General features: G+C 43.0%; 1 protein-coding gene across 1 annotated transcript in view; it reads left to right on the top strand.

Moving 5' to 3' along the window:
• The window catches only part of abcc2 (ATP-binding cassette, sub-family C (CFTR/MRP), member 2), a 56,927-nt gene that overhangs the window by 22,180 nt on the left and 9,452 nt on the right, over positions 1–25,295 (top strand). Inside the window, exons 9-27 of the mRNA XM_061910181.1 lie at positions 589–766; positions 853–1,107; positions 6,389–6,454; positions 6,909–7,046; positions 8,194–8,340; positions 8,430–8,514; positions 8,591–8,657; positions 8,772–8,898; positions 14,835–15,011; positions 15,204–15,371; positions 17,258–17,441; positions 18,495–18,630; positions 18,692–18,794; positions 19,453–19,672; positions 19,762–19,916; positions 21,934–22,089; positions 24,587–24,786; positions 24,862–24,988; positions 25,072–25,173. Coding sequence (XP_061766165.1) covers positions 589–766; positions 853–1,107; positions 6,389–6,454; positions 6,909–7,046; positions 8,194–8,340; positions 8,430–8,514; positions 8,591–8,657; positions 8,772–8,898; positions 14,835–15,011; positions 15,204–15,371; positions 17,258–17,441; positions 18,495–18,630; positions 18,692–18,794; positions 19,453–19,672; positions 19,762–19,916; positions 21,934–22,089; positions 24,587–24,786; positions 24,862–24,988; positions 25,072–25,173 — 2,791 coding nt within the window. The remainder of the gene's footprint in view (positions 1–588; positions 767–852; positions 1,108–6,388; positions 6,455–6,908; positions 7,047–8,193; positions 8,341–8,429; positions 8,515–8,590; positions 8,658–8,771; positions 8,899–14,834; positions 15,012–15,203; positions 15,372–17,257; positions 17,442–18,494; positions 18,631–18,691; positions 18,795–19,452; positions 19,673–19,761; positions 19,917–21,933; positions 22,090–24,586; positions 24,787–24,861; positions 24,989–25,071; positions 25,174–25,295) is intronic.

Consider the following 25,295-nt stretch of genomic DNA (forward strand, 5'->3'; position numbering starts at 1 on the left):
ATAAGATCACGGGTACAAGCGGCCAAAATGAGTTTGGGGCTCTCCCTTAGAGATAGGGTGAGAAGCTCTGCCATCCGGGAGGAACTCAAAGTAAAGCCGCTGCTCCTCCACATCGAGAGGAGCCAGATGAGGTGGTTCGGGCATCTGGTCAGGATGCCACCCGAACGCCTCCCGAGGGAGGTGTTTAGGGCATGTCCAACCGGTAGGAGACCACGGGGAAGACCCAGGACACGTTGGGAAGACTATGTCTCCCGGCTGGCCTGGGAACGCCTCGGGATCCCCCGGGAAGAGCTAGACGAAGTGGCTGGGGAGAGGGAAGTCTGGGCTTCCCTGCTTAGGCTGCTGCCCCCGCGACCCGACCTCGGATAAGCGGAAGAAGATGGATGGATGGATGGATATGTAAAGCGCTTTGAGTCACTAGAGAAAAGCGCTATATAAATATAATTCACTTCACTTCACTAATGTTAATTTGATATTGCCTCAAGGGCCAAACAAAATTAAACAGCGGGCCAGAGTTTGACACCCATGCCCTAAGTCAACAATACTTAATGCAGTATATTGATTTTACAATTTGTTGTTTCTTCCCAGGTTGATGATTTCCTTCACTCAGGATAAAAGCAGCTATGCATGGGAAGGCTATCTATATGCAGTGTTGCTGCTTTTGGTGGCTCTCCTGCAGTCTCTCTTCCTGCAGCAGTACTTCCAGCGATGCTTTGTGCTGGGGATGCAGGTGCGTACGGCTATCATGGCGGCCGTTTACAAAAAGGTACGGTTTGATTTGAGCTACAAGTGAAACAGTCACACAAAAGGCAACTACCGTAGATGATTTTTTTTTTACTATTTATCCTCAAGGCACTGGTGGTCTCCAACGACACACGTAAAGAGTCCACAGTCGGGGAAACAGTGAACCTGATGTCTGCTGATGCCCAGCGATTCAATGACGTGATCAACTTCATCCACCTGCTGTGGTCCTGCCCGCTGCAGATCGCCTTGTCCATCGTGTTCCTGTGGCAGGAGCTCGGGCCCTCTGTGTTGGCTGGACTGGCGGTCATGGTCCTAATGGGGCCAATTAATGGACTGCTCGCAAGCAAGGCCAGAAACTTCCAGGTTAGAGGCAGAGACATGCGGCAGCCAAATGCTCTCACACAGGGGTGTCCAAACTTTTTCCACTGAGGGCCGCACACTGGAAAATCAAAGCAAGCTGGGGCCATTTAGACATTTTTCATTCAAAAACCATCCATCCATTTTTCTACCAATACATTATTATTTATTATTATTATTATTTTTAAAGATTTAAATTTCTAGCACATTTTTGGGTATATCTGTCAATATAAAGTTTTAAAAGAATTAAGTCATACGCCCTTTTTCTCAAAGAAAACACAAAATATGAAATATTTTCCCCCCCCAAAAAATTCTAAGTGGAATATTTAAGATTAGAAAATATTTGGACCCTTCGTAACATTGATTTTAATTCATTAATACTTTTTGAGCAATGACACTTTAAAATTATGGGGACAGTAGTCTCTAGAGGGGCTTCACGGTGGCAGAGGGGTTAGTGCGTCTGCCTCACAATACGAAGTTCCTGCAGTCCTGGGTTCAAATCCAGGCTCAGGATCTTTCTGTGTGGAGTTTGCATGTTCTCCCCGTGACTGCGTGGGTTCCCTCCGGGTACTCCGGCTTCCTCCCACTTCCAAAGACATGCACCTGGGGATAGGTTGATTGGCAACACTAAATTGGCCCTAGTGTGTGAATGTGAGTGTGAATGTTGTCTGTCTATCTGTGTTGGCCCTGTGATGAGGTGGCGACTTGTCCAGGGTGTACCCTGCCTTCCGCTCGATTGTAGCTGAGATAGGCGCCAGCGCCCCCCGCGACCCCGAAAGGGAATAAGCGGTAGAAAATGGATGGATGGATAGTCTCTAGAGCAGGGGTGTCAAACTCAAATACAGAGTGGGCCAAAATTTAAAACCGAACAAAGCCGCGGGCCGAGGTTGAACAAATTAACATTTTAATAGGGACCCAAACAAGTTTTGCATTGAATCTTGAACAAGCAAAGCTTATATAACTTTATAGTGACATGCAAAATTGAGTTTAAAATAATAATAATAATTAAAAAATATCAATGGCATATCAAATAAAATTTAAACAAAAATGGAATGCCTCTTTTTGGCGGCGGGGTTGAGATGGACGGGGTTTGGTGATAGCGGGGGGTGTATATTGTAAGAGTTAGTGCTGCAAGGGGTTATGGGTATTGGTTCTGTTGTGTTTATGTTGTGTTACGGTGCAGATGTTCTCCCGAAATGTCATTCTTGTTTGGTGTGGGTTCACAGTGTGGCGCATATTTGTAACAGTGTTAAAGTTTTTTATACGGCCACCCTCAGTGTGACCTGTATGGCTGTTGACCAAGTATGCGTGCATTTATTTGTGTGTGTGTGTATAAGCCGCATATATTATGTGACTGCGCCGGCACGCTGTTTGTATGGAGGAAAAGCGGACGTGGCGACAGGTTGTAGAGAACGCCAAAGGCGATGCCTTTAAGGCCCACCCCCAATATTATTGTCCGGGATGAAATTTGGGAGGGGAACTGTACTTTGGGGAGTCTTCTGGGAAAATCGGGAGGGTTGGCAAGTAAAAGTATTAGCGGTGAATGCGGTGTTACAGCGGCGGGCCAGCTCTAATGTTAATTTGATATTGCCTCAAGGGCCAAATTAAATTACACGGTGGGCCGAATTTGGCCCGCGGGCCAGAGTTTGACACCATGGTCTAGATCATCTTCAGATCTCTTCATGGATTGTGCATTTTTATAGTTTTTTTTGCTTGTTTGTGTTAGTCCCTTCTTTTTAAAGAAAATATTGTCTTTTATATGGCAAACACATCAAATATGCAACATGTTCTCCAAAAAATATTTCAAAGTGGAATATTTAAAGGCCTACTGAAATTAGATGTTGTTATTTAAACGGGGATAGCAGGTCCATTCTATGTGTCATACTTGATCATTTCGCGATATTGACATATTTTTGCTGAAAGCATTTAGTAGAGAACATCCACGATAAAGTTTGCAACTAAGAGAAAAGCCCTGCCTCTGCCGGAAGTCGCAGACGATGACGTCACATGTTTATGGCTCCTCACATATTCACATTGTTTTTAATGGGAGCCTCCAACCAAAAGAGCTATTGGGACCGAGAAAACGACAATTTCCCCATTAATTTGAGCGAAGAAAAAAAAAAAAGACAAGTTAAAAAAAACAAAATGCAATTTTCAGTGGGACGGATTCTGATGTTTTTAGACACATTAACTAGGATAATTCTGGGAAATCCCGTATCTTTCTATTGTGTTGCTAGTGTTTTAGTGAGTTTAACAGTACTTGATAGTCGGAGGTGTGTGTCCACGGGTGTGTTGACGCCAGTGTCTCAGGGAAGTCGACGGCAGCTGTATGGGCGGCACAAGCTCAGCTGATATCCGGTAAGAAGCGACTTTTTACCACAGTTTTCTCACCAAAACCTGCTGGTTGACATTCGGTTGGGATCCATGTCCGCTGTGATCCATAGTAAAGTTTCACCTCCGTGAATTTTAAACAAGGAATCACCGTGTGTTTGTGTGGCTAAAGGCTAAAGCTTCCCAACTCCATCTTTCTACTTTGACTTCTCCAGTATTAATTGAACAAATTGCAAAGGATTCAGCAACACAGATCTCCAAAATACTGTGTAATTATGCGGTTAAAGCAGACGACTTTTAGCTGTGTGTGTGTGCGCAGCGCTTATATTCCCGTCAAGCGTACACGTCATCATTACGCGACGTTTTCAAGAAAAAACTCCCGGGAAATTTAAAATTGCAATTTAGTAAACTAAAAAGTTCGTATTGGCATGTGTTGCAATGTTAATATTTCATCATTGATATATAAACTATCAGACTGCGTGGTCGGTAGTAGTGGCTTTCAGTAGATAGATAGATAGATAGTACTTTATTTATTCCGTTAGGAGAGTTCCTTCAGGAAAATTACAATTTTCAGCACAATCCCATTCAAGATCAGACAAACATTACAGGGAGACAGAACAGGATCGCTGACGGGTCTGCCGGCTTCCAGCGCCCCTTACAAAAAAGATGACATACAGGTAAACAAGGGGGGGGAAGAAAAAAATAGAAGATTAAAATAAAATTAAAAAATCGGTCTTAGCCTAGGCCCTGGAGTGGGGGTGCAGACTGAGGCCAAGGGAAAAAAAAAACACAACAACTCATAGCCATAGTACACATCCCTCTTCCATGTGTGTAAGAGGGAAACATCAAACATCAAAGAACACAGAGGACATTAAAGACATTAAAGCAGCAGATACAAGCAGACACTTCTACATACAGCTATGAATAAAAAGTAAAAGAAACATATCCACTGTGGTGGCCTCTGCGGTGTTCCACGCCATCGTCTGCTGGGGTGGAGGGAGGATGGCCAGAGACAGGAGCAGACCCAACAAAGCAACCAAGACAGCCGACTCCACTCTCGGCCAGTGTCCAGTCCGCATGGATGAGCGAGGATACGTCCAAGGTGACTGAGGTGTCCGACACCTGCTCACCCAGCCAAGACACCGCGAAGCCTCTCCGTCCCAGTAGCTCAGTGCTAGCTCCACAGTCCTGTCCCCTCATCCGCATCCCCTCCAGTACATCCAAACAGACTCTGGTGTAGCAGAGACCCTGCAGCTGGTCTCCATGGCCAAAAGGCTCCCGGGAGGCAGATCCAGAAGTCCACAAAAAAAAAAGCACCACAGAGGTCACGAAAGTGACACCCATTGTCACACAGTCCCAAAGGGTCCCGGACCAAAAGGCAAAAAAATATAATAACACATGAAAACAAGAGGGAAACACAAAAGGATGACACAAGAGCACAGAGCTCCTGCCTACAGCAGCGCCATCTTGGGAAAAAAAAAAAAAGGCCTTTAAGTTTGTTTGAACTGTGCTGCGGGCCGTTAACAAAATAACTGTGGGCTGCAAATGGCCCCAGAGCCACACTTTGGATAGCACTGCTCTAACATCTCATGTTGAAATAATCATTGAAAAAATCACTGATGTAAAAATATTAATATTTTTACATCAGCTTATGTGGGCTCTGAACCGAGGATGTCGTTGTGGCTTGTGCAGCCCTTTGAGACACTTGTGATTCAGAGCAATATAAATAAACATTGATTGATTAATTATATTTGCGTTAAACTATTGAAATACAGTAGTTTGCAGCTTCACTTTTAGTTTTTATATATATTTTACCTATTGTGGGCCTATATTCACTAAAAATACAGTAATATCGGCCACTAGAAGAGACTAAACCAATCAGAGCCTTCTAATCACTATCATGGTCACTAATTGGCTCAGCCTAAAGCAGCATTACTATCTTGAAATAAAACAAGTGTAAAGACGACTGTGTGCGTGTTATTAAGAAGGCTATATGGAGGGTTCTTGTAATATTAAAAATGTATTTAGAAAGTTGTAGATAGGTTTGTTTATTTTCTGGCTATGATATTTGATTTATAATTACAAATCCTGTTTAGCGGAAATTAATTTAACAGCAATAAACAAGGGTTTATTGTTTACGGGACGGCGTGGCGCAGTGGGAGACTGGCCGTGTGCAACCCGAGCGTCCCAGGTTCAATTCCCACCGAATACCAACCTCGTCACGTCCGTTGTGTCCTGAGCAAGACACTTCACCCTTGCTCCTGATGGGTGCTGGTTGGCGCCTTGCATGGCAGCTCCCTCCATCAGTGTGTGAATGTGTGTGTGAATGGGTAAATGTGGAAGTAGTGTCAAAGCTCTTTGAGTACCTTGAAGGTAGAAAAGCGCTATACAAGTACAACCCATTTATTTATTACTCTACTGTACTGTATATTGTATAATATTAATTAGATTTGAGATACATGAACAGTATATTTACATAACGTAGCATTTTTTAACTAGAAAAGGACAACAATTATAAGTGGAAAAGTACAACATAAATAGTCACACTTACCTACAATTTTTGTTGCAAGGCACCTTTGCTGAAAACTGTAAAAATGTTCCATCATGGATTTAATGAGAAGGAGTTGTGTCGTGTGGTGGACAAATATAAACATTTTGTGAATGTTGTCTGTCTATCTGTGTTGGCGCTGCGATGAGGTGGCGACTTGTCCAGGGTGTACCCCGCCTTCCGCCCGATTGTAGCTGAGATAGGCACCAGCGGCCCAAAAGGGAATAAGCGGTAGAAAATGGATGGATGGATATTTGAAAGCCTGTTGTGCAAAATTAAAAGACATTTTCAATGGTCAAAATGTAAAACCCTAACAACGGGTTATAGAATATGTTTGTGTATTTTAGACTCCGCATTCATTTAAATGACATATTTTAAGCATCCTGTCTTTTCCCGTTCTCCTTCCAGATAGACAACATGAAATTCAAGGACAAGCGATTGAAGATAATGAATGAAATACTCAACGGAATGAAGGTGAGTGTGCTCTTCTCCGCAAATACATTCATAGAGTTTATGTTTGCTATCTCTCAGATAAGGCAGCCTGCCAAGGCAATCAATGCAATGCATGGGCAAAGAGAAAATAACTGCAAAACAATCATTTTCATGATTGAAAAGCTATTTGTGTGCGTAAAGGCTGGATGCACGTTGAGGAATACAATATTAAAGTGGAGGATTTTTCCTAAACTCAACATACATAAAAGGACGAGAAGCGAACCAAAGTCAGGAAGTATCCCATGCAGAAAATAACAAACACACAAAATAAAACAGGAAGCACAAAAACAATGAAACACAATAGTCAGCTTGTCACATCCTTAGATGAAAAAGCCTTTGAGCTTCAGTGAATGTTAACATAGAGGACCGTCTTTTGTGCAACCACCCCATGTGGCATTTTTTAGATCAGGCTTGATTCACTTCCCCTGTAATTTAGATTCTGAAGCTGTATGCATGGGAGCCATCCTTTCAAGCTCAAGTGGAAGACATCAGAGGCCAAGAGCTGAACATCATGAAGAAGTTCGCCTACCTCTCGTCAGTCTCCATTTTCATTTTCAGCTGTGCTCCAGCTCTGGTGAGTCCACTCAAACAGCCACATCCCGGCAGAGTGTCAAAGGCCTACTGAAATGAGATTTTCTTATTCAAACGGGGATACCAGGTCCATTCTATGTGTCATACTTGATCATTTCGCAATATTGACATATTTTTGCTGAAAGGATTTAGTAGAGAACATCGACGATAAAGCTCGCAACTTTTGGTGCTGATAAAAAAGCCTCGCCTTTACCGGAAGTCGCAGACGATGACGTCACAAGGGTGAGGGCTCCTCACATTGTTTTTAATGGGAGCCTCCAGCAGTGAGAGCAATTCGGACCGAGAAAACGACAATTTCCCCATTAATTTGAGCGAAGATGAAAGATTCGTGGATGATGATATTGATAGCAAAGAACTAGAAAAAAATTAAATAAGATAAAAAGCGACGGTTACAGACGTGAATGTGAGCGTTTCAGATGTAATTAGACACATTTACTAGGATAATTCTGGAAGATCCCTTATCTACTTATTGTTTTAATAGTGTTTTAGTGAGATTGTAAAGACATACCTTGAGGTCGGATGACTGCGGTGAACACGGTGTCTCAGAGAGAAGCCGAGGAGCCAAGCTCACAGCTGCCTTTTAAACAGCTACTGCAGGAGGACGAATAATCCAATGATGTCTCCGGTAAGATATATATATCACAATTTTCCCATCCAAAAACATGCTGGTTGACGTAAAAAAACATGTTCGCTTGTTAAAAACAAAGAAACACCAGCTGTGTCTCGGTGCTAAAGACAGCTGCAATACACCGCTTTCCACCAACAGCATTCTTCTTTGACGTCTCCATTATTAATTGAACAATTTGCAAAAGATTCAGCAACACAGATGTCCAAATTACTGTGTAATTATGCGATGAAAAGAGACGACTTTTAGCCGTAACTGGTGCTGAGCTAATATATCCCGACAGTCCGTGACATCCGCGTCATCATTCCGCGACGTTTTCAACAGGATACCTCACGGGAAATTTAAAATTGCAATTTAGTAAACTAAAGCGGCCGTATTGGCATGTGTTGCAATGTTAATATTTCATCATTGATATACAAACTATCAGACTGCGTGGTCGCTAGTAGTGGCTTTCAGTAGGACTTTAAACCAATGTATTATTTTCCTCACACTGTCTTGGTCTCAGGTGTCTTTGGCCACGTTTGCCGTGTTTGTCGCCGTGAGTTCAGAGAACGTGTTGACCGCCGAGAAGGCGTTCACTTCCATCTCTCTTTTCAACATCCTCCGCTTCCCTTTGTCCATGTTGCCGATGCTCATTGCCGGCATTGTGCAAGTAAGGATACAAAGTCACATGACACATATACACCCATCAGTCCTAAACACCGAATGATTTTGGTCATTTCTTTTTGTTTGTATGTCTAGACAGCAGTGTCCAGAAAGCGACTTGAAAAGTTTTTGGGAGGCGAAGACCTTGAAAGTGATGTTGTGCGCCATGACCCCAGCATCAGTACGTTCATATAAAACACAGTTGAATCTTCCTTAGTTGGCATATGCACTGTAAACCTAACCTATCTGTTTTGTAGGTTCTGCTGTTAACGTGTGCAATGGTTCCTTCTCATGGGAGAAAGAGGGCGAGCCCCTGTTGAAGAAGTATGTTTTACGTTAAACACAATACCTCACATTTATGCTGTATGATCGGAGAACTCCCACCTCACTGTATTTTCCTTGAAATGAACTTTTATTTTTTTTGTGTGTATTTGCTAGTGTGTCTTTGGACATCAAACCAGGGCGGCTGGTTGCAGTTGTGGGAGCTGTCGGCTCGGGCAAGTCTTCTCTGGTGTCGGCCATTCTGGGGGAGATGCACAGCAAGAATGGATTCATCAATATTCAGGTAACATTATTCAAACCTCATTGTACGTATTAACAACTTGCAGTAGTTTACAGTTTATCAGCTAAATAAAGTACCATAAATCACTCAGCATATCAAACAGTCCGCCTTTTCTTGGCCAATCTATTGTAAGTTTGTACATTTTGAAAATAATTGTATTTCTATTCATAACAAGGCTTGCATGACAGGAAAATGTTGTATTTTGTCAATAATTAAATCATTTGTTGAAGTTTTATATTGTGTCGATTATCCATCCATCCATCCATTTTCTACCGCTTATTCCCTTTCGGGGTCGCGGGGGGCGCTGGCGCCTATCTCAGCTACAATCGGGCGGAAGGCGGGGTACACCCTGGACAAGTCGCCACCTCATCGCAGGGCCAACACAGATAGACAGACAACATTCACACACTAGGGCCAATTTAGTGTTGCCAATCAACCTATCCCCAGGTGCATGTTTTTGGAGGTGGGAGGAAGCCGGAGTACCCGGAGGGAACCCACGCATTCACGGGGAGAACATGCAAACTCCACACAGAAAGATCCCGAGCCTGGATTTGAACCCAGGACTGCAGGACCTTCGTATTGTGAGGCACTAACCCCTCTGCCACCGTGAAGCCCATATTGTGTCGATTAGTCATATTTAATTATAAGACTTTTAATCGATCCGGTGGCCATGTACTGCTTGCCTGTGTATCGGCTGGGGACATCTCTGCGCTGCTGATCCGCCTCCGCTTGGGATGGTTTCCTTCTGGCTCCGCTGTGAACGGGACTCTCGCTGCTGTGTTGGATCCGCTTTGGACTGGACTCTCGCGACTGTGTTGGATTCATTATGGATTGAACTTTCACAGTATTATGTTAGACCCGCTCGACATCCATTGCTTTCCTCCTCTCCAAGGTTCTCATAGTCATCATTGTCACCCACGTCCCACTGGGTGTGAGTTTTCCTTGCCCTTATGTGGGCCTACCGAGGATGTCGTAGTGGTTTGTGCAGCCCTTTGAGACACTAGTGATTTGGGGCTATATAAGTAAACATTTATTGATTGATTCTAGAGCAGGGGTCGGGAACATTTTTGGCTGAGAGAGCCATACCAGCCAAATATTTTAAAAAGTATTTCCGTGAGAGCCATATCCTATTTTTTTTTAAACACTAAATGTGTGCATTTTTAAGTAAGAACAACATTTTTAGAGTCTCTTTTTTTTTTAATAACAATGTAATTCTGAAGCTTTTCAACAATAAATAAAATACATCTTAATATGACTTCTTGAACAGGTGCGGTAGAAACCGGATGGATGGATTAAAATGCATGAGAATGTTTTATATTTTGAACGTTATTTTAAACACTGTGATTACCAGCAGAGTTATTCATTACTTATCTGTGTTAAGCAATGTGAGCAAAAATTTATCAGAGAGCCAGGTGCAGTCATCAAAAGAGCCACATTTGGCTCTAGAGCCATAGGTTGCCTACCCCTGTTCTAGAGACAAAAATAGACTGTCTCAAGTTGCAAGATTAACAAAGAGTAGCTCCAAACTTGAGAAAATGCATACTTAAAATATTTTAAGTACTTATTTTACATAAAAAAAGTAATTTCCACATTAGATAGATTAATTTACTGGCACAGTCAGTGAGGTAAAATCTATGTTTTATATTTGATTAATGTCCAGTGTTCTTTTGAATGTTGCTGGAGTTGGGTTTCATTTTAGAATTTACATGATTATCGCATGCATTTTAGGGCTTTGTATAACTTCCACACACTGTTGTTAACATTTCACATGAACTCATAAACATTTATAGTATGGTTTTCAACACTTTCTATACCCCTATTTATTGTACCATGTAAAATATTGTTACTCACAAACAGAGGTGGGTAGAGTAGCCAGAAATTGTACTCAAGTAAGAGTACTGTTACTTTAGAGATTTATTACTCAAGTAAAAGTAAGGAGTAGTCACCCAAATATTTACTTGAGTAAAAGTAAAAAGTATGTTGTGAAAAAACTACTCAAGTACTGAGTAACTGATGAGTAACTTGATTGTTTAATAATTACGGCAACAAATAATGCACAAAAACATAAAAATAGCAATGAGCAAATTCAGAGCCAGGAATATCTCTTAACCAACTAAAACAATAAGATATATTAAATAATATTACATTAAAATAAGGCACATTGAGCCACAATAAATTAACAGCACCATAGGCTCAGTAGGCATTGATTGATTGATTGATTGATTGATTGATTGATTGATTGATTAATTCAAACTTGTATTAGTAGATTGCACAGTACAGTACATATTCCGTACAATTGACCACTAAATGGTAACATCCCAATAAGTTTTACAACGTTTATCAATTACTTAATAAATGACCAAGTCGAGGTGATCTACCTCATATATACATATACATACACACATATATCATACACACACATATCATATACATAAACACACATATCATATATATGTGTATATATATAGATACATTTATATATACAGTACATCATTTATATTTATTTATTTTGCCGTTTTTGTTGACATGTTAAAGGTTTTTTAATGAATATACATGCATGTTTAACACATAGATTCCTATCTTTCACGAAGACAAGAATATAAGTTGGTGTATTACCTGATTCTGATGACTTGCATTGATTGGAATCAGACAGTACGTCCACGTTTTCAATTGGAGGAGAAAAATAGTTCCTCCTTTCTGCCTAATACCACATGAAAGTCATTGGTTTTTGGCGTCTTATTTGTCCAGCTTCCATATTCGTTTTTATACACTTTACAATCAATCAATCAATCAATCAATGTTTATTTATATAGCCCCAAATCACAAATGTCTCAAAGGACTGCACAAATCATTACGACTACGACATCCTCGGAAGAACCCACGAAAGAGCAAGGAAAACTCACACCCAGTGGGCAGGGAGAATTCACATCCAGTGGGACGCCAGTGACAATGCTGACTATGAGAAACCTTGGAGAGGACCTCAGATGTGGGCAACCCCCCCCCCCCCGCTCTAGGGGACCGAAAGCAATGGATGTCGAGCGGGTCTAACATGATACTGTGAAAGTTCAATCCATAGTGGCTCCAACACAGCCGCGGGAGTTCAGTTCAAGCGGATCCAAGACAGCAGCGAGAGTTCCGTCCACAGGAAACTATCTCAAGCGGAGGCGGATCAGCAGCGTAGAGATGTCCCCAACCGATACACAGACGAGCGGTCCATCCTGGGTCCCGACGAGCGGTCCATCCTGGGTCTCGACTCTGTTCAGCCAGTACTTCATCCATGGTCATCGGACCGGACCCCCTCCACAAGGGAGGGGGGGACATAGGAGAAAGAAAAGAAGCGGCAGATCAGCTGGTCTAAAAAGGAGGTCTATTTAAAGGCTAGAGTATACAGATGAGTTTTAAGGTGAGACTTAAATGCTTCTACTGAGGTAGCATTTCGAACTGTTACCGGGAGGGCATTCCAGAGTACTGGAGTCCGAACGGAAAACGCTCTATAGCCCGCAGACTTTTTTGGGGCTTTGGGAATCACTAACAAGCCGGAGTCCTTTGAACGCAGATTTCTTGCCGGGACATATGGTACAATACAATCGGCAAGATAGGATGGAGCTAGACCGTGTAGTATTTTATACGTAAGTAGTAAAACCTTAAAGTCACATCTTAAGTGCACAGGAAGCCAGTGCAGGTGAGCCAGTACAAGAAATACGTTGGCGGCAAACTCCGTAGCTTGCTAGCTTGTTTGCGCTGGCTTTCGAAGACTCTTATTTTGTTAGCGCAGGCGCGATGGAGCGGGACTTTTATTGTGAAGACAGGAACTGTGCGATCAGTCTTTAGGCTTTTGACGGGAAGTACGGTTGAAATAAAAAGTGTCTTTTTTCCTTTACACTTTTGATTGATTGATTGAAACTCTTATTAGTAGATTGCACAGTACAGTACATATTCTGTACAATTGACCACTAAATGGTAACACCCGAATACGTTTTTCAACTTGTTTAAGTTAGGTCATGTGACCGCCTGGCTCTGTTTGATTGGTCCAACGTCACCAGGGACTGCATGTGATTGGTGAAACGCAGGCATGCGCAGATCATACTTTGAAAAACCAAAACGAACATTAACAGATCGATTAAAAAAAAAAGTAGCGAGTAGCGAGCTGAATGTAGATAAATGGAGCGGAGTAAAAGTAGCGTTTATTCTCTATAAATATACTCAAGTAAAAGTATGTTGCATAAAAACTACTCGTAGAAGTATAATTTCTCCCAAAAGTTACTCAAGTAAATGTAACGGAGTAAATGTAGCGCGTTACTACCCACCTCTGCTCACAAACGATGATGCTAAAAAATTGGCTGCAGGCGATGATGACAGCGAATGGCAGTGTCACAATAGCTGCAATCAATTGGAGATCAAAAATATCCAAGATGTTGCTGCCATCCTTATATATTTTTTTCTCTTGTATTTAGAAACCAATCATTCATTGATCTTGTAAACGGCCAGATAGTAGCTATAATTTCGCCACGCCTATTTTGTGTGAGACAATCATTGGTACTTTAACTTTAGCTTATCTTTGTAGCTAAGTTACCCTTTTTTTTAGCAAAGCAATGAGGAGATTCACCTTTTCTCAGATAGTGAACAACTTAATCTAGGGCTTGGGTTCTGCGCCAGAAGAGCGTTTGGACAACTTTGTTGGGCTTCAAATCAGTCTGCCACTATAATGATCATAAAATGGTAATAAAAATTAATCAACAAAGATTTTTTGTTGCCAACGAGTCACTTAATGCAATTTTAATAGACCGCCAGCAATGTTCATGTTTACACATAAATGATTGCAGTTAAATAACCATAACAATACCGGATAAAAATACTTGTTCATCATGTTTACAGGACGTCTTGCACTAAAAGTCTGTTAATTTTTTTTTTTTTAATGTGGTTATGTACTTTGTGTAATAAAGTAAAAACATTTTTCGCAGTTATTTATGTTCATTGTGTTACAGTTACATTTAGCACAATGGATTTAAAAATGTTAAAATCTGATTGTGGAGTCTACATCATTAGTGTTGTTTTTTGTGTGTATGTATGTATAAATATATATATAACATGTGTATATATATATATATATATATATATATGTATAATATGTATATGTACAATATACACCTGCCCCCTATTGTAGCCCGGAAGATTTAGGGCTGCATGGGATTCTGGGTATTTGTTCTGTTGAGTTACGCTGCGGATGTTCCCCCAAAATGTGTTTGTCAATCTTGTTTGGTGTGGGTTCGCAGTGTGGCGCATCTTTTTAACAGTGATAAAGTTGTTTGTACTGCCACCCTCAGTGTGACCTGTATGGCTGTTGATCAAGTATGCCTTGCAGTCACTTCCGTGGGTCTGCAGAAGCCTCATGCAATTTTGGACTGGGCCGGCACACTGTTTGTATGGTGGAAGAGTGGACGAGACGGCAGGTTGTAGAGGACGCTAAAGACAGTGCCATCACGGCACGCCCTTAATATTGTTTTTCGGGTGAAAACCTGGAGAATGATTGTCGGGAGGGGCACTGATACTCGGGTGTTTCCCGGAAAGATTGCGAGAGTTGGCAAGTATGTTGCCATTCAAAGAAAGTGAACTCATTAAAAAGTGCATGAGAGATTTTTTTAAGAAATCTTTTCTTGCGGCCCAGCCTCACCCAGTTTTTGCATCCAGTGGCCCCCAGGTAAATTTGAGTTTGAGACCCCTGCTTTACAGTATCTCACACTTTATTCCCTGGACCACTTTGATAGGATTTTGTGCAATTTTCATGTCATGCTTGATTTTTTTTCTTTAACATAAATGTTAATTTTCTCACAGGACTACAAAAAAAGACTTCAATAACAAATTTGAGTCGTCACTTGAGTCAAATATGTCTTTCAAATACTTTCAGTAAATTCAAGCCACTCTTTGTCTGCTTTTTCCAGGGTTCTCTTGCCTTTGTACCGCAGCAAGCATGGATCCAAAATGCCACTTTGAGGGATAATGTCATGTTTGGCTCTCCCCGCGATGAGACGAGGTTACAGGAAGTGATCCAAGCCTGCGCCTTGGCTCCTGACCTGGAGCTCCTTCCTGGCGGTGACATGACTGAGATTGGAGAGAAAGTAAGTCAAGGATTTCAGAATGAACCCTGAGCGTTTGTGTTGCTTTGTGCGTGTAAACATACAGTATAGTGTTTGTTCACAGCAAACCTTGAGGTACTTGAAGTTTCTGGCAGCTGTTTCACTATCAAAGTACACTGCACAGCAAAACATGTATTTTTACCAAATATGTTGTATTATCATTTTTTTTGCTAGGGTATCAACCTGTCAGGGGGTCAGAAGCAACGTGTGAGTTTGGCCAGGGCGGCGTACAGCCAGGCGGATATTTACCTACTGGATGACCCCCTTTCTGCTGTGGATTCTCACGTGGGAAAACATCTTTTTGACAAAGTGATCGGACCCAAAGGAATGCTCAAAGACAAGGTTTGTGCACCGGTTTACTCACATTCAAATATATTTCACCTCAAATGGACTGTAAAGGGTGGAGTGCCATCTCCGGGTTGGGGAGGAGACCCTGCCCCAAGTGGAGGAGTTCAAGTACCTAGGAGTCTTGTTCACGAGTGAGGGAAGAGTGGATCGTGAGATCGACAGGCAGATCGGTGCGGCGTCTTCAGTAATGCGGACGTTGTACCGATCCGTTGTGGTGAAGAAGGAGCTGAGTTGGAAGGCAAAGCTCTCAATTTACCGGTCGATCTACGTTCCCATCCTCACCTATGGTCATGAGCTTTGGGTCATGACCGAAAGGATAAGATCACGGGTACAAGCGGCCGAAATGAGTTTGGGTCTCTCCCTTAGAGATAGGGTGAGAAGCTCTGTCATCCGGGAGGAACTCAAAGTAAAGCCGCTGCTCCTTCACATCGAGAGGAGCCAGATGAGGTGGTTCGGGCATCTGGTCAGGATGCCACCCGAACGCCTCCCGAGGGAGGTGTTTAGGGCACGTCCAACCGGTAGGAGGCCTCGGGGAAGACCCAGGACACGTTGGGAAGACTATGTCTCCCGGCTGGCCTGGGAACGCCTCGGGATCCCCCGGGAAGAGCTAGACGAAGTGGCTGGGGAGAGGGAAGTCTGGGCTTCCCTGCTTAGGCTGCTGCCCCCGCGACCCGACCTCGGATAAGCGGAAGAAGATGGATGGATGGATGGATGGACTGTAAATCGGGCTTCACGGTGGCAGAGGGGTTAGTGCGTCTGCCTCACAATACGAAGGTCCTGCAGTCCTGGGTTCAAATCCAGGCTCGGGATCTTTCTGTGTGGAGTTTGCATGTTCTCCCCGTGAATGCGTGGGTTCCCTCCGGGTACTCCGGCTTCCTCCCACCTCCAAAGACATGCACCTGGGGATAGGTTGATTGGCAACACTAAATTGGCCCTAGTGTGTGAATGTTGTCTGTCTATCTGTGTTGGCCCCGCGATGAGGTGGCGACTTGTCCAGGGTGTACCCCGCCTTCCGCCCGATTGTATCTGAGATAGGCGCCAGCGCCCCCCGCGACCCCGAAAGGGAATAAGCGGTAGAAAATGTGATCGGACCCAAAGGAATGCTCAAAGACAAGGTTTGTGCACCGGTTTACTCACATTCAAATATATTTCACCTCAAATGGACTGTAAATCGGGCTTCACGGTGGCAGAGGGGTTAGTGCGTCTGCCTCACAATACGAAGGTCCTGCAGTCCTGGGTTCGAATCCAGGCTCGGGATCTTTCTGTGTGGAGTTTGCATGTTCTCCCCGTGAATGCGTGGGTTCCCTTTGGGTACTCCGGCTTCCTCCCACCTCCAAAGACATGCACCTGGGGATAGGTTGATTGGCAACACTAAATGGTCCCTAGTGTGTGAATGTTGTCTGTCTATCTGTGTTGGCCCTGCGATGAGGTGGCGACTTGTCCAGGGTGTACCCTGCCTTCCGCCAGATTGTAGCTGAGATAGGCGCCAGCGCCCCCCGCGACCCCGAAAGGGAATAAGCGGTAGAAAATGGATGGATGGACTGTAAATCTTGAAGGTTGATGTAATATTTTACAATGACTGCAGTGACACACCCAGGAGGAGCATACATGTTGCAATGTAATGGAGTTAATACCTAATAAGAAAGTAAAAGCTTACCATGAATTGTTTAACGTGGACCCCGACTTAAACAAGTTGAAAAACTTATTCGGGTGTTACCATTTTGTGGTCAATTGTACGGAATATGTACTGTACTAATAAAAGTTTCAATCAATCAATCAAAGGCTAGACACAAACAACAGTTTATACTGAAATTCCTGTTCGTGCATTCAGTTTCACTGTGCTTCTGCTCCTCAAGTCCAATGTGTTTTTGTTTATGCAGACACGTATCCTGGTGACTCACGGAGTGAACTTCCTGCCTCATGTGGATGAAATTGTTGTCTTGGTCAATGGAGTGGTTTCCGAGGTTGGATCCTACAACAGCCTCCGTGCGAGCAAAGGAGCCTTTTCAGAGTTTTTAGACACATACGCCAAAGAACAAAACAATGCTACCAAGCCTGAGAGAGGTAATTCAGTCTTTCTTCTTACAGTGTTTTGTCTTCAGATACTACCTGTAGTTGAATATTTGCTACAGTATGGACATAAAAGGAGGTTTATGCGGTTAGTTAGGGCCCACTGGCAACACAGGCAGCCATTTGTTTGTGCATCCCTTTGAGACACTAGTGATTTAGGGCGATATAAGTAAACATTGATTGATTGATTGATTGTTTAAGGCGAGGCAAATTGCAGAATCTACAAATGAAAAACATTTTAAATACAGTCATCCCACGCTACATTGTTCTTTAAATATTGTGGCTTCACAAAATTGCGTATTTTTTATTTTTTTTTGTATTTATTTTTTTCCGGCAATCTTCACATAAAACAAAGAAAAACAGCAAAAAAAGAAAAAAAAAACCACTCATTTGAGCAATGATTGAGCCGAAAGGGTGTAGGTTGAAACAACGCTTATATAAACCTGCCCCATCACAACAAGAACAAGGTTCAAAATATATAAAATCTAAAACATGCTTCACTTATATTACTTTATTTTATTTATTTTTTTTTAAACAATATACAAGCAACATACATGTAGCACACGTCTCATATACACAGTTTAACATTTAAATCAAACATATATAATTTCTATATATAATTTTACATCTATATCATTTCTCTTATTTCCAAATAACATAAATTTAGTTTTATTTAGGTTTAATGATAATTTATTAGCATCAAACCATTTTTTTTAGTTTACACATCTCCATGGTGACGGTCCTCAGGAGCTGCTGCAAGTCCACATCAGAACAGATTTAAAAAAAAAAAGAAAATTTTTTAAACATTACTAATTTTTTGGGATCTAACTTAAGCATTTTCAAGAATGAAAATGGCTAAATAAACAAATAATTAGAGATCTCCGATATTATTGAATCGATTTTTTCCCACACCCCTACTACTTACTTATAGTTATAGAGTTAATTGTTTTATAGCTGGTAAAAAAAATAAACTGAAAGGCTTATAAAATGACAAATTGTTAAAAGAATTTAAGAATAATTAATGAGTGAAGCGTGCATTTTATCCAGAACGTGGCCCGAGTGTTTCAGAGACGGAGATGATCCCTGAAGGAGATGACACCCATCCTGACTCCCCCCTAGAGGACATGGTCACTGTGACTCTGAAGAGAGAAAACAGCATCCGTCGGAGCCAGCGCAACAGCAGGTATTGGATCAGAACCATCAGAATGTTGTGTCTGATACTACCGTACTCTGGTTTCCTTAAGTTTTAGAGTTGGAAAAAACAGCTCTGCAAGGAAATCTGAACATGCAGCTGAGACAAACAAAGGCCAAAGGCTCATTGAGAAGGAAACTATGGAAACAGGACAGGTAATCACAGCTTTTTTTTTTTAAATAATTGGTTTCATTTGAGATCGACAGGCGGATCGGTGCGGCGTCTTCAGTAATGCGGACGTTGTACCGATCTGTTGTGGTGAAGAAGGAGCTGAGCCGGAAGGCAAAGCTCTCAATTTACCGGTCGATCTACGTTCCCATCCTCACCTATGGTCATGAGCTTTGGGTCATGACCGAAAGGATAAGATCACGGGTACAAGCGGCCGAAATGAGTTTGGGTCTCTCCCTTAGAGATAGGGTGAGAAGCTCTGCCATCCGGGAGGAACTCAAAGTAAAGCCGCTGCTCCTCCACATCGAGAGGAGCCAGATGAGGTGGTTCGGGCATCTGGTCAGGATGCCACCCGAACGCCTCCCGAGGGAGGTGTTTAGGGCACGTCCAACTGGTAGGAGGCCTCGGGGAAGACCCAGGACACGTTGGGAAGACTATGTCTCCCGGCTGGCCTGGGAACGCCTCGGGATCCCCCGGGAAGAGCTAGACGAAGTGGTTGGGGAGAGGGAAGTCTGGGCTTCCCTGCTTAGGCTGCTGCCCCCGCGACCCGACCTCGGATAAGCGGAAGAAGATGGATGGATGGATAGATGGGTTTCATTTGAACAAATAACACATGGAATCCTATTTCTTGTCTTTATTCTCCAGGTGAAGTTTTCAGTCTACCTCCAGTACCTGCGCGCTATGGGCTGGGGATATACCGCCATGGTCTTCCTGTTGTACTTGATCCAGAACATTGCATTCATCGGCCAGAATGTTTGGCTGAGTGACTGGACTAATGATGCAGTGGAGTACTACAACAAGACCTACCCTACATCCAAGAGGGACACCAGGGTGGGGGTATTTGGAGCTCTGGGATTGGTTCAGGGTAACTGTTCATTTTATTATTCTATGGTGGATGATTAGTTGCTTATCTCTTCGGGGAGTTGTGTAATCTCATCTGTTTGTTTGTGGCAGGCCTCTTTGTGTTTCTCGGTACTCTGGTGCTGGTCAAAGCCTCACTTGAGGCGTCTCGAATTCTGCACTCCAGGCTGCTCAACAACTTACTGCGTGTTCCAATGCTGTTCTTTGACACCACGCCCATCGGAAGGGTGGTCAACCGCTTTGCAAAGGTTGGACTTATTGTGATTATTGTGATTAAAGGCCTACTGAAAGCCACTACTACCGACTACGAAGTCTACTAGTTTATATATATCAATGATTGATTGATTGATTGATTGATACTTTTATTAGTAGATTGCACAATTCCGTACAATTGACCACTAAATGGTAACACCCGAATAAGTTTTTCAACTTGTTTAATTCGGGGTCCATGTTAATCAATTCATGGTACAAATATATACTATCAACATAATACAGTCATCACACAAGTTAATCATCATAGTATGTACATTGAATTATTTACATTATTTACAATCCGGGGGGTGGGATGAGGAGCTTTGGTTGATATCAGAACTTCGGTCATCAACAATTGCATCAACAGAGAAATGTGGACATTGAAACAGTGTAGGTCTTATTTAGTAGGATATGTACAGCCAGCAGAGAACATAGTGAGTTCACATAGCATAAGAACAAGTATATACATTAGAAGTACATTTGAGTTGTTTATAATCCGGGGAGATGGGATGTGAATGGAGGAGGGTATTAGTAAAGTGTTGAAGTTGCCTGGAGGTGTTGTTTTAGAGCGGTTTTGAAGGAATATAGAGATGCACTTACTTTTATACCTGTTGGGAGTGCATTCCACATTGATGTGGCATAGAAAGAGAATGAGTTAAGACCTTTGTTAGATCGGAATCTGGGTTTAACGTGGTTTGTGGCGCTCCCCCTGGTGTTGTGGTTATGGCGGTCATTTACGTTAAGGAAGTAGTTTGACATGTACTTCGGTATCAAGGAGGTGTAGCGGATTTTATAGACTAGGCTCAGTGCAAGTTGTTTGACTCTGTCCTCCACCCTGAGCCAGCCCACTTTGGAGAAGTGGGTTGGATTGAGGTGTGATCTGGGGTGGAGGTCTAAAAGTAACCGGATTAGCTTATTCTGGGATGTTTGAAGTCTAGATTTGATGAAATATTAACATTGCAACACATGCCAATACGGCCTTTTTAGTTTACTAAATTGCAATTTTAAATTTCCCACATTTCCTGTTGAAAACGTCGCGGAATGATGACGCGTTTGTGACGTTATTGGTTGGAGGGGACATATTAGCGCAGCACCACTTGCGGCTAAAAGTCATCTCTTTTCATCGCGCAATTACACAGTAGTTTGGACACCTGTGTTGCTGAATCTTTTGCAATTTGTTCAATTAATAATGGAGAAGTCAAAGTAGAAAGATGGAGGTGGGAAGCTTTAGCCTTTAGCCACACAAACACACAGTGTTTCCTTGTTTAAAATTCCCGGAGGTGAAGCTTTACTATGGATCAGAGCGGTCAAGCGAACATGGTTCCCGACCACTTGTCAACCGGCAGGTTTCGGTGAGAAAATTGTGGTAAAAAGTCGCCTCTTAGCGGAGATCAGTGGAGCTTGCGCCGTCCGTGCAGCTGCCGTGACTTCCCTCAGAGAATGGCGTCAACACACCCGTGGCCACACCCCTCCGACTATCAGGTACTATTTAACTCACTAAAACACTAGCAACACAATAGAAAGATAAGGGATTTCCCAGAATTATCCTAGTAAATTTGTCTAAAAACATCTGAATCGCTCCCAATGCAATCGCTTTTTTTATTTTTATTTTTTTCTAGTCCTTTGGTATCAATATCCTCATCCACGAATCTTTCATCCTCGCTCAAATTAATGAGGAAATTGTCGTTTTCTCGGTCCGAATAGTTCTTGCTGCTGGAGGCTCACATTATAAACAATGTGAGGATGTGAGGAGCCCTCACACCGGTGATGTCATCGTCTGCTACTTCCAGTAAAGGCAAGGCTTTTTTATTAGCGACCAAAAGTTGCGAACTTTATCGTCGATGTTCTCTACTAAATCCTTTTAGCAAAAATATGGCAATATCGCGAAATGATCAAGTATGACACATAGAATGGACCCTGCTATCCCCGTTTAAAAAAGAAAATCTCATTTCAGTAGGCCTTTAAAGAACGTGGACTTCATTTCATTTTGTTGCCTCTGCCTTTGTCCAATAGGATATATTCACTGTCGATGAGGTCATCCCACAGTCGTTCCGGGCTTGGCTCATGTGTCTGCTGGGGGTCCTGGGGACACTCTTTGTCATCTGTCTGGCTACTCCTTTCTTCACCGTTGTCATCATTCCCCTGGTTGTGGTGTACTTCTTTGTGCAGGTAGGAGGGATAGAATTTCACTGTATGGGTGGATCCAAGTACACAAAATGTAATAGAAACCTACATCATGGCACAGTTTTTTTTCCCTTTTACATCCATCATCCATCCATCCATCCATCATCTTCCGCTTATCCGAGGTCGGGTCGCGGGGGCAACAGCCTAAGCAGGGAAACCCAGACTTCCCTCTCCCCAGCCACTTCGTCTAGCTCTTCCCGGGGGATCCCGAGGCGTTCCCAGACCAGCCGGGAGACATAGTCTTCCCAACGTGTCCTAGGTCTTCCCCGTGGCCTCCTACCGGTTGGACGTGCCCTAAACACCTCCCTAGGGAGGCGTTCGGGTGGCATCCTGACCAGATGCCCGAACCACCTCATCTGACTCCTCTCGATGTGAAGGAGCAGCGGCTTTACTTTGAGTTCCTCCCGGATGGCAGAGCTTCTCACCCTATCTCTAAGGGAGAGCCCCAAACTCATTTCGGCCGCTTGTACCCGTGATCTTATCCTTTCGGTCATGACCCAAAGCTCATGACCATAGGTGAGGATGGGAACGTAGATCGACCGGTAAATTGAGAGCTTTGCCTTCCGGCTCAGCTCCTTCTTCACCACAACGGATCGATACAACGTCCGCATTACTGAAGACGCCGCACCGATCCGCCTGTCGATCTCACGATCCACTCTTCCCCCACTCGTGAACAAGACTCCTAAGTACTTGAACTCCTCCACTTGGGGCAGGGTCTCCTCCCCAACCCGGAGATGGCATTCCACCCTTTTCCTTTTACAGTAGTACTTAATTGGGATTCACGGTGGCAGAGGGGTTAGTGAGTCTGCCTCACAATACGAAGTTCCTGCATTCCTGGGTTCAAATCCAGGCTTGGGATCTTTCTGTGTGGAGTTTGCATGTTCTCCCCGTGAATGCGTGGGTTCCCTCCAGGTACTCCGGCTTCCTCCCACTTCCAAATACATGCACCTGGGGATAGGTTGATTGGCAACACTAAATTGGCCCTAGTGTGTGAATGTTGTCTGTCTATCTGTGTTGGCCCTGCGATGAGGTGGCGACTTGTCCAGGGTGTACCCCGCCTTCCGCCCGATTGTAGCTGAGATAGGCGCCAGCGACCCCAAAAGGGAATAAGCGGTAGAAAATGGATGGAAGTAGTACTTAATTTACTAGCCGAATTGTTTCTGTAATGGGTATCTTATCTCAAATCCGCGCCTCCCGTTAAATTGAATTAAAATCAATTTGTTGCCTTTTAAAAAGAAAAACTCACTTTTAGATAATACATTTGTATAAAAACAATACAATATTATATACAACTAGCAACTACAATACTTTTGTGAAGCAATGTAGTAATAATGAACAGTATTTGGAGAGTGGACTTCTACGGTATGTCCTTCCAGCTGCTTCTCTGTCAAACGCAGTTTCTTTATATCTTAATAAAGTGGTTTTCAACCTTTTTTCAGTGATGTACCCCCTGTGAATATGTTTTTAATTCAAGTACCCCCTAATCAGAGCAAAGCATTTTTGGTTGAAAAAAAGACATTAAGAAGTAAAATACAGCACTCGGTCTTTGTCATTATCCGCTACTTTGGATCATGTCATATTCTGTTTTTGTTCTTGTTTTGTATCACATTCTGTCTAGTATTTGGTCTTCCTCAGTTCCTGGTGGCACTTCCTGTTTTGTTCCGTTCCCATAGTAACGCATTTGTGTCACCTGCTTTTTGTCTTTCACTCACACCTCCCTTTGATTATCCTCCCTATTTAAGCCTGCCTTTGTTTGTCTTTTGGCCTCGCAGTGTAATTTGCTTTCCATTAAACAGGTGACGTCGCTATCCCGCATTGTGGTAACTACCTTTCTGTATTCGATTACCTTCCATGCTATTTGTGTGTTTATTTTCCTAGCTCACATGCTAGCGTCCTTAGTTCTATCCAGCTCACATGCTAGTTCTGTTGGTTTTTGTTGTTAGTGCCTTTGTGCAAGTATTTTTGGTTCTTAGTCTGTTTTTATAGTAAGAATAAATCTTCATTCCTACCGTCACGCTGTGTCCATTCCGCTTGCATACACGGAAGAATTCAACCGCATCACCACAATGCCAGCCAAACGTCACAGTCATCAGTTTCTGATTTATTAAGTGAATGCAATGCATACTTTATCAACAGCCATACAGGTCACACTGAGGGTGGCGGTATATACAACTTTAACACTATTACAAATATGTGCCACACTGTGAACCCACACTAAACAAGAATGACAAACACATTTTGGGAGAACATCCGCACTGTAACACAACATAAACACAACAGAACAAATACCCAGTATGCCTTGCAGCACTAACTCTTCCGGAACGCTACAATATACACCGCCGCTACCACCAAACCCCCCAAATATCCCAAATTCGGAGGTCTCAAGGTTGTCAAGTATGATGATAATACTTCCAAAAAGGATGTTTCTAAGGGAAAACATTTATAGAATATGTCCTAACTCTTGTCCTCTGTCTTCACCCAGCGTTTCTATGTGGCGACGTCAAGACAGCTGCGTCGACTTGACTCGGTGTCTCGCTCTCCCATATATTCACACTTTGGCGAGACGGTGTCCGGCCTGTCTGTGATAAGAGCTTACGGCCATCAAGAAAGGTTTCTCCAGCACAATGAAAACACCATTGATGAGAACCTAAAGTCCGTCTACCCGTGGATCGTATCGAACAGGTCAGGCAGATAACTGACTCCATGGATTACTCTGATGGCTGCTGCTTAATGGTAATGCCGTTTTTCCGTCTACAGATGGCTGGCTATTCGTTTGGAGTTTCTGGGCAATCTAGTGGTCTTTTTTGCCGCTTTGCTCGCGGTCATTTCCAGGGATACTTTAGACAGCGGCCTGGTTGGCCTGTCCATATCTTACGCCCTCAATGTCAGTCCCTGTTACACACACACTAATAATGAAGAAAGTTAGTCATTGTGATACCAACTCTTTTCATAATCTGGGATTTGTAGGTTACGCAAACCCTGAACTGGCTTGTTCGGATGTCCTCAGAGCTGGAGACCAATATTGTCGCCGTGGAGAGAGTGAGTGAATACAGCGTCATTGATAATGAGGTATGTCAGTATGAATGCACATTAACAAACTCATTGACTAACACACATGTTGGCGTTCTTGCGTGTGATTAGTTTCAATTTCAATATTAGGTTGTAAGCCAGGGGTGCCCACACTTTTTCTG

Source organism: Nerophis ophidion, linkage group LG09, assembly GCF_033978795.1.
Source record: "Nerophis ophidion isolate RoL-2023_Sa linkage group LG09, RoL_Noph_v1.0, whole genome shotgun sequence".
In the NCBI taxonomy this organism is placed as follows: domain Eukaryota; kingdom Metazoa; phylum Chordata; class Actinopteri; order Syngnathiformes; family Syngnathidae; genus Nerophis; species Nerophis ophidion.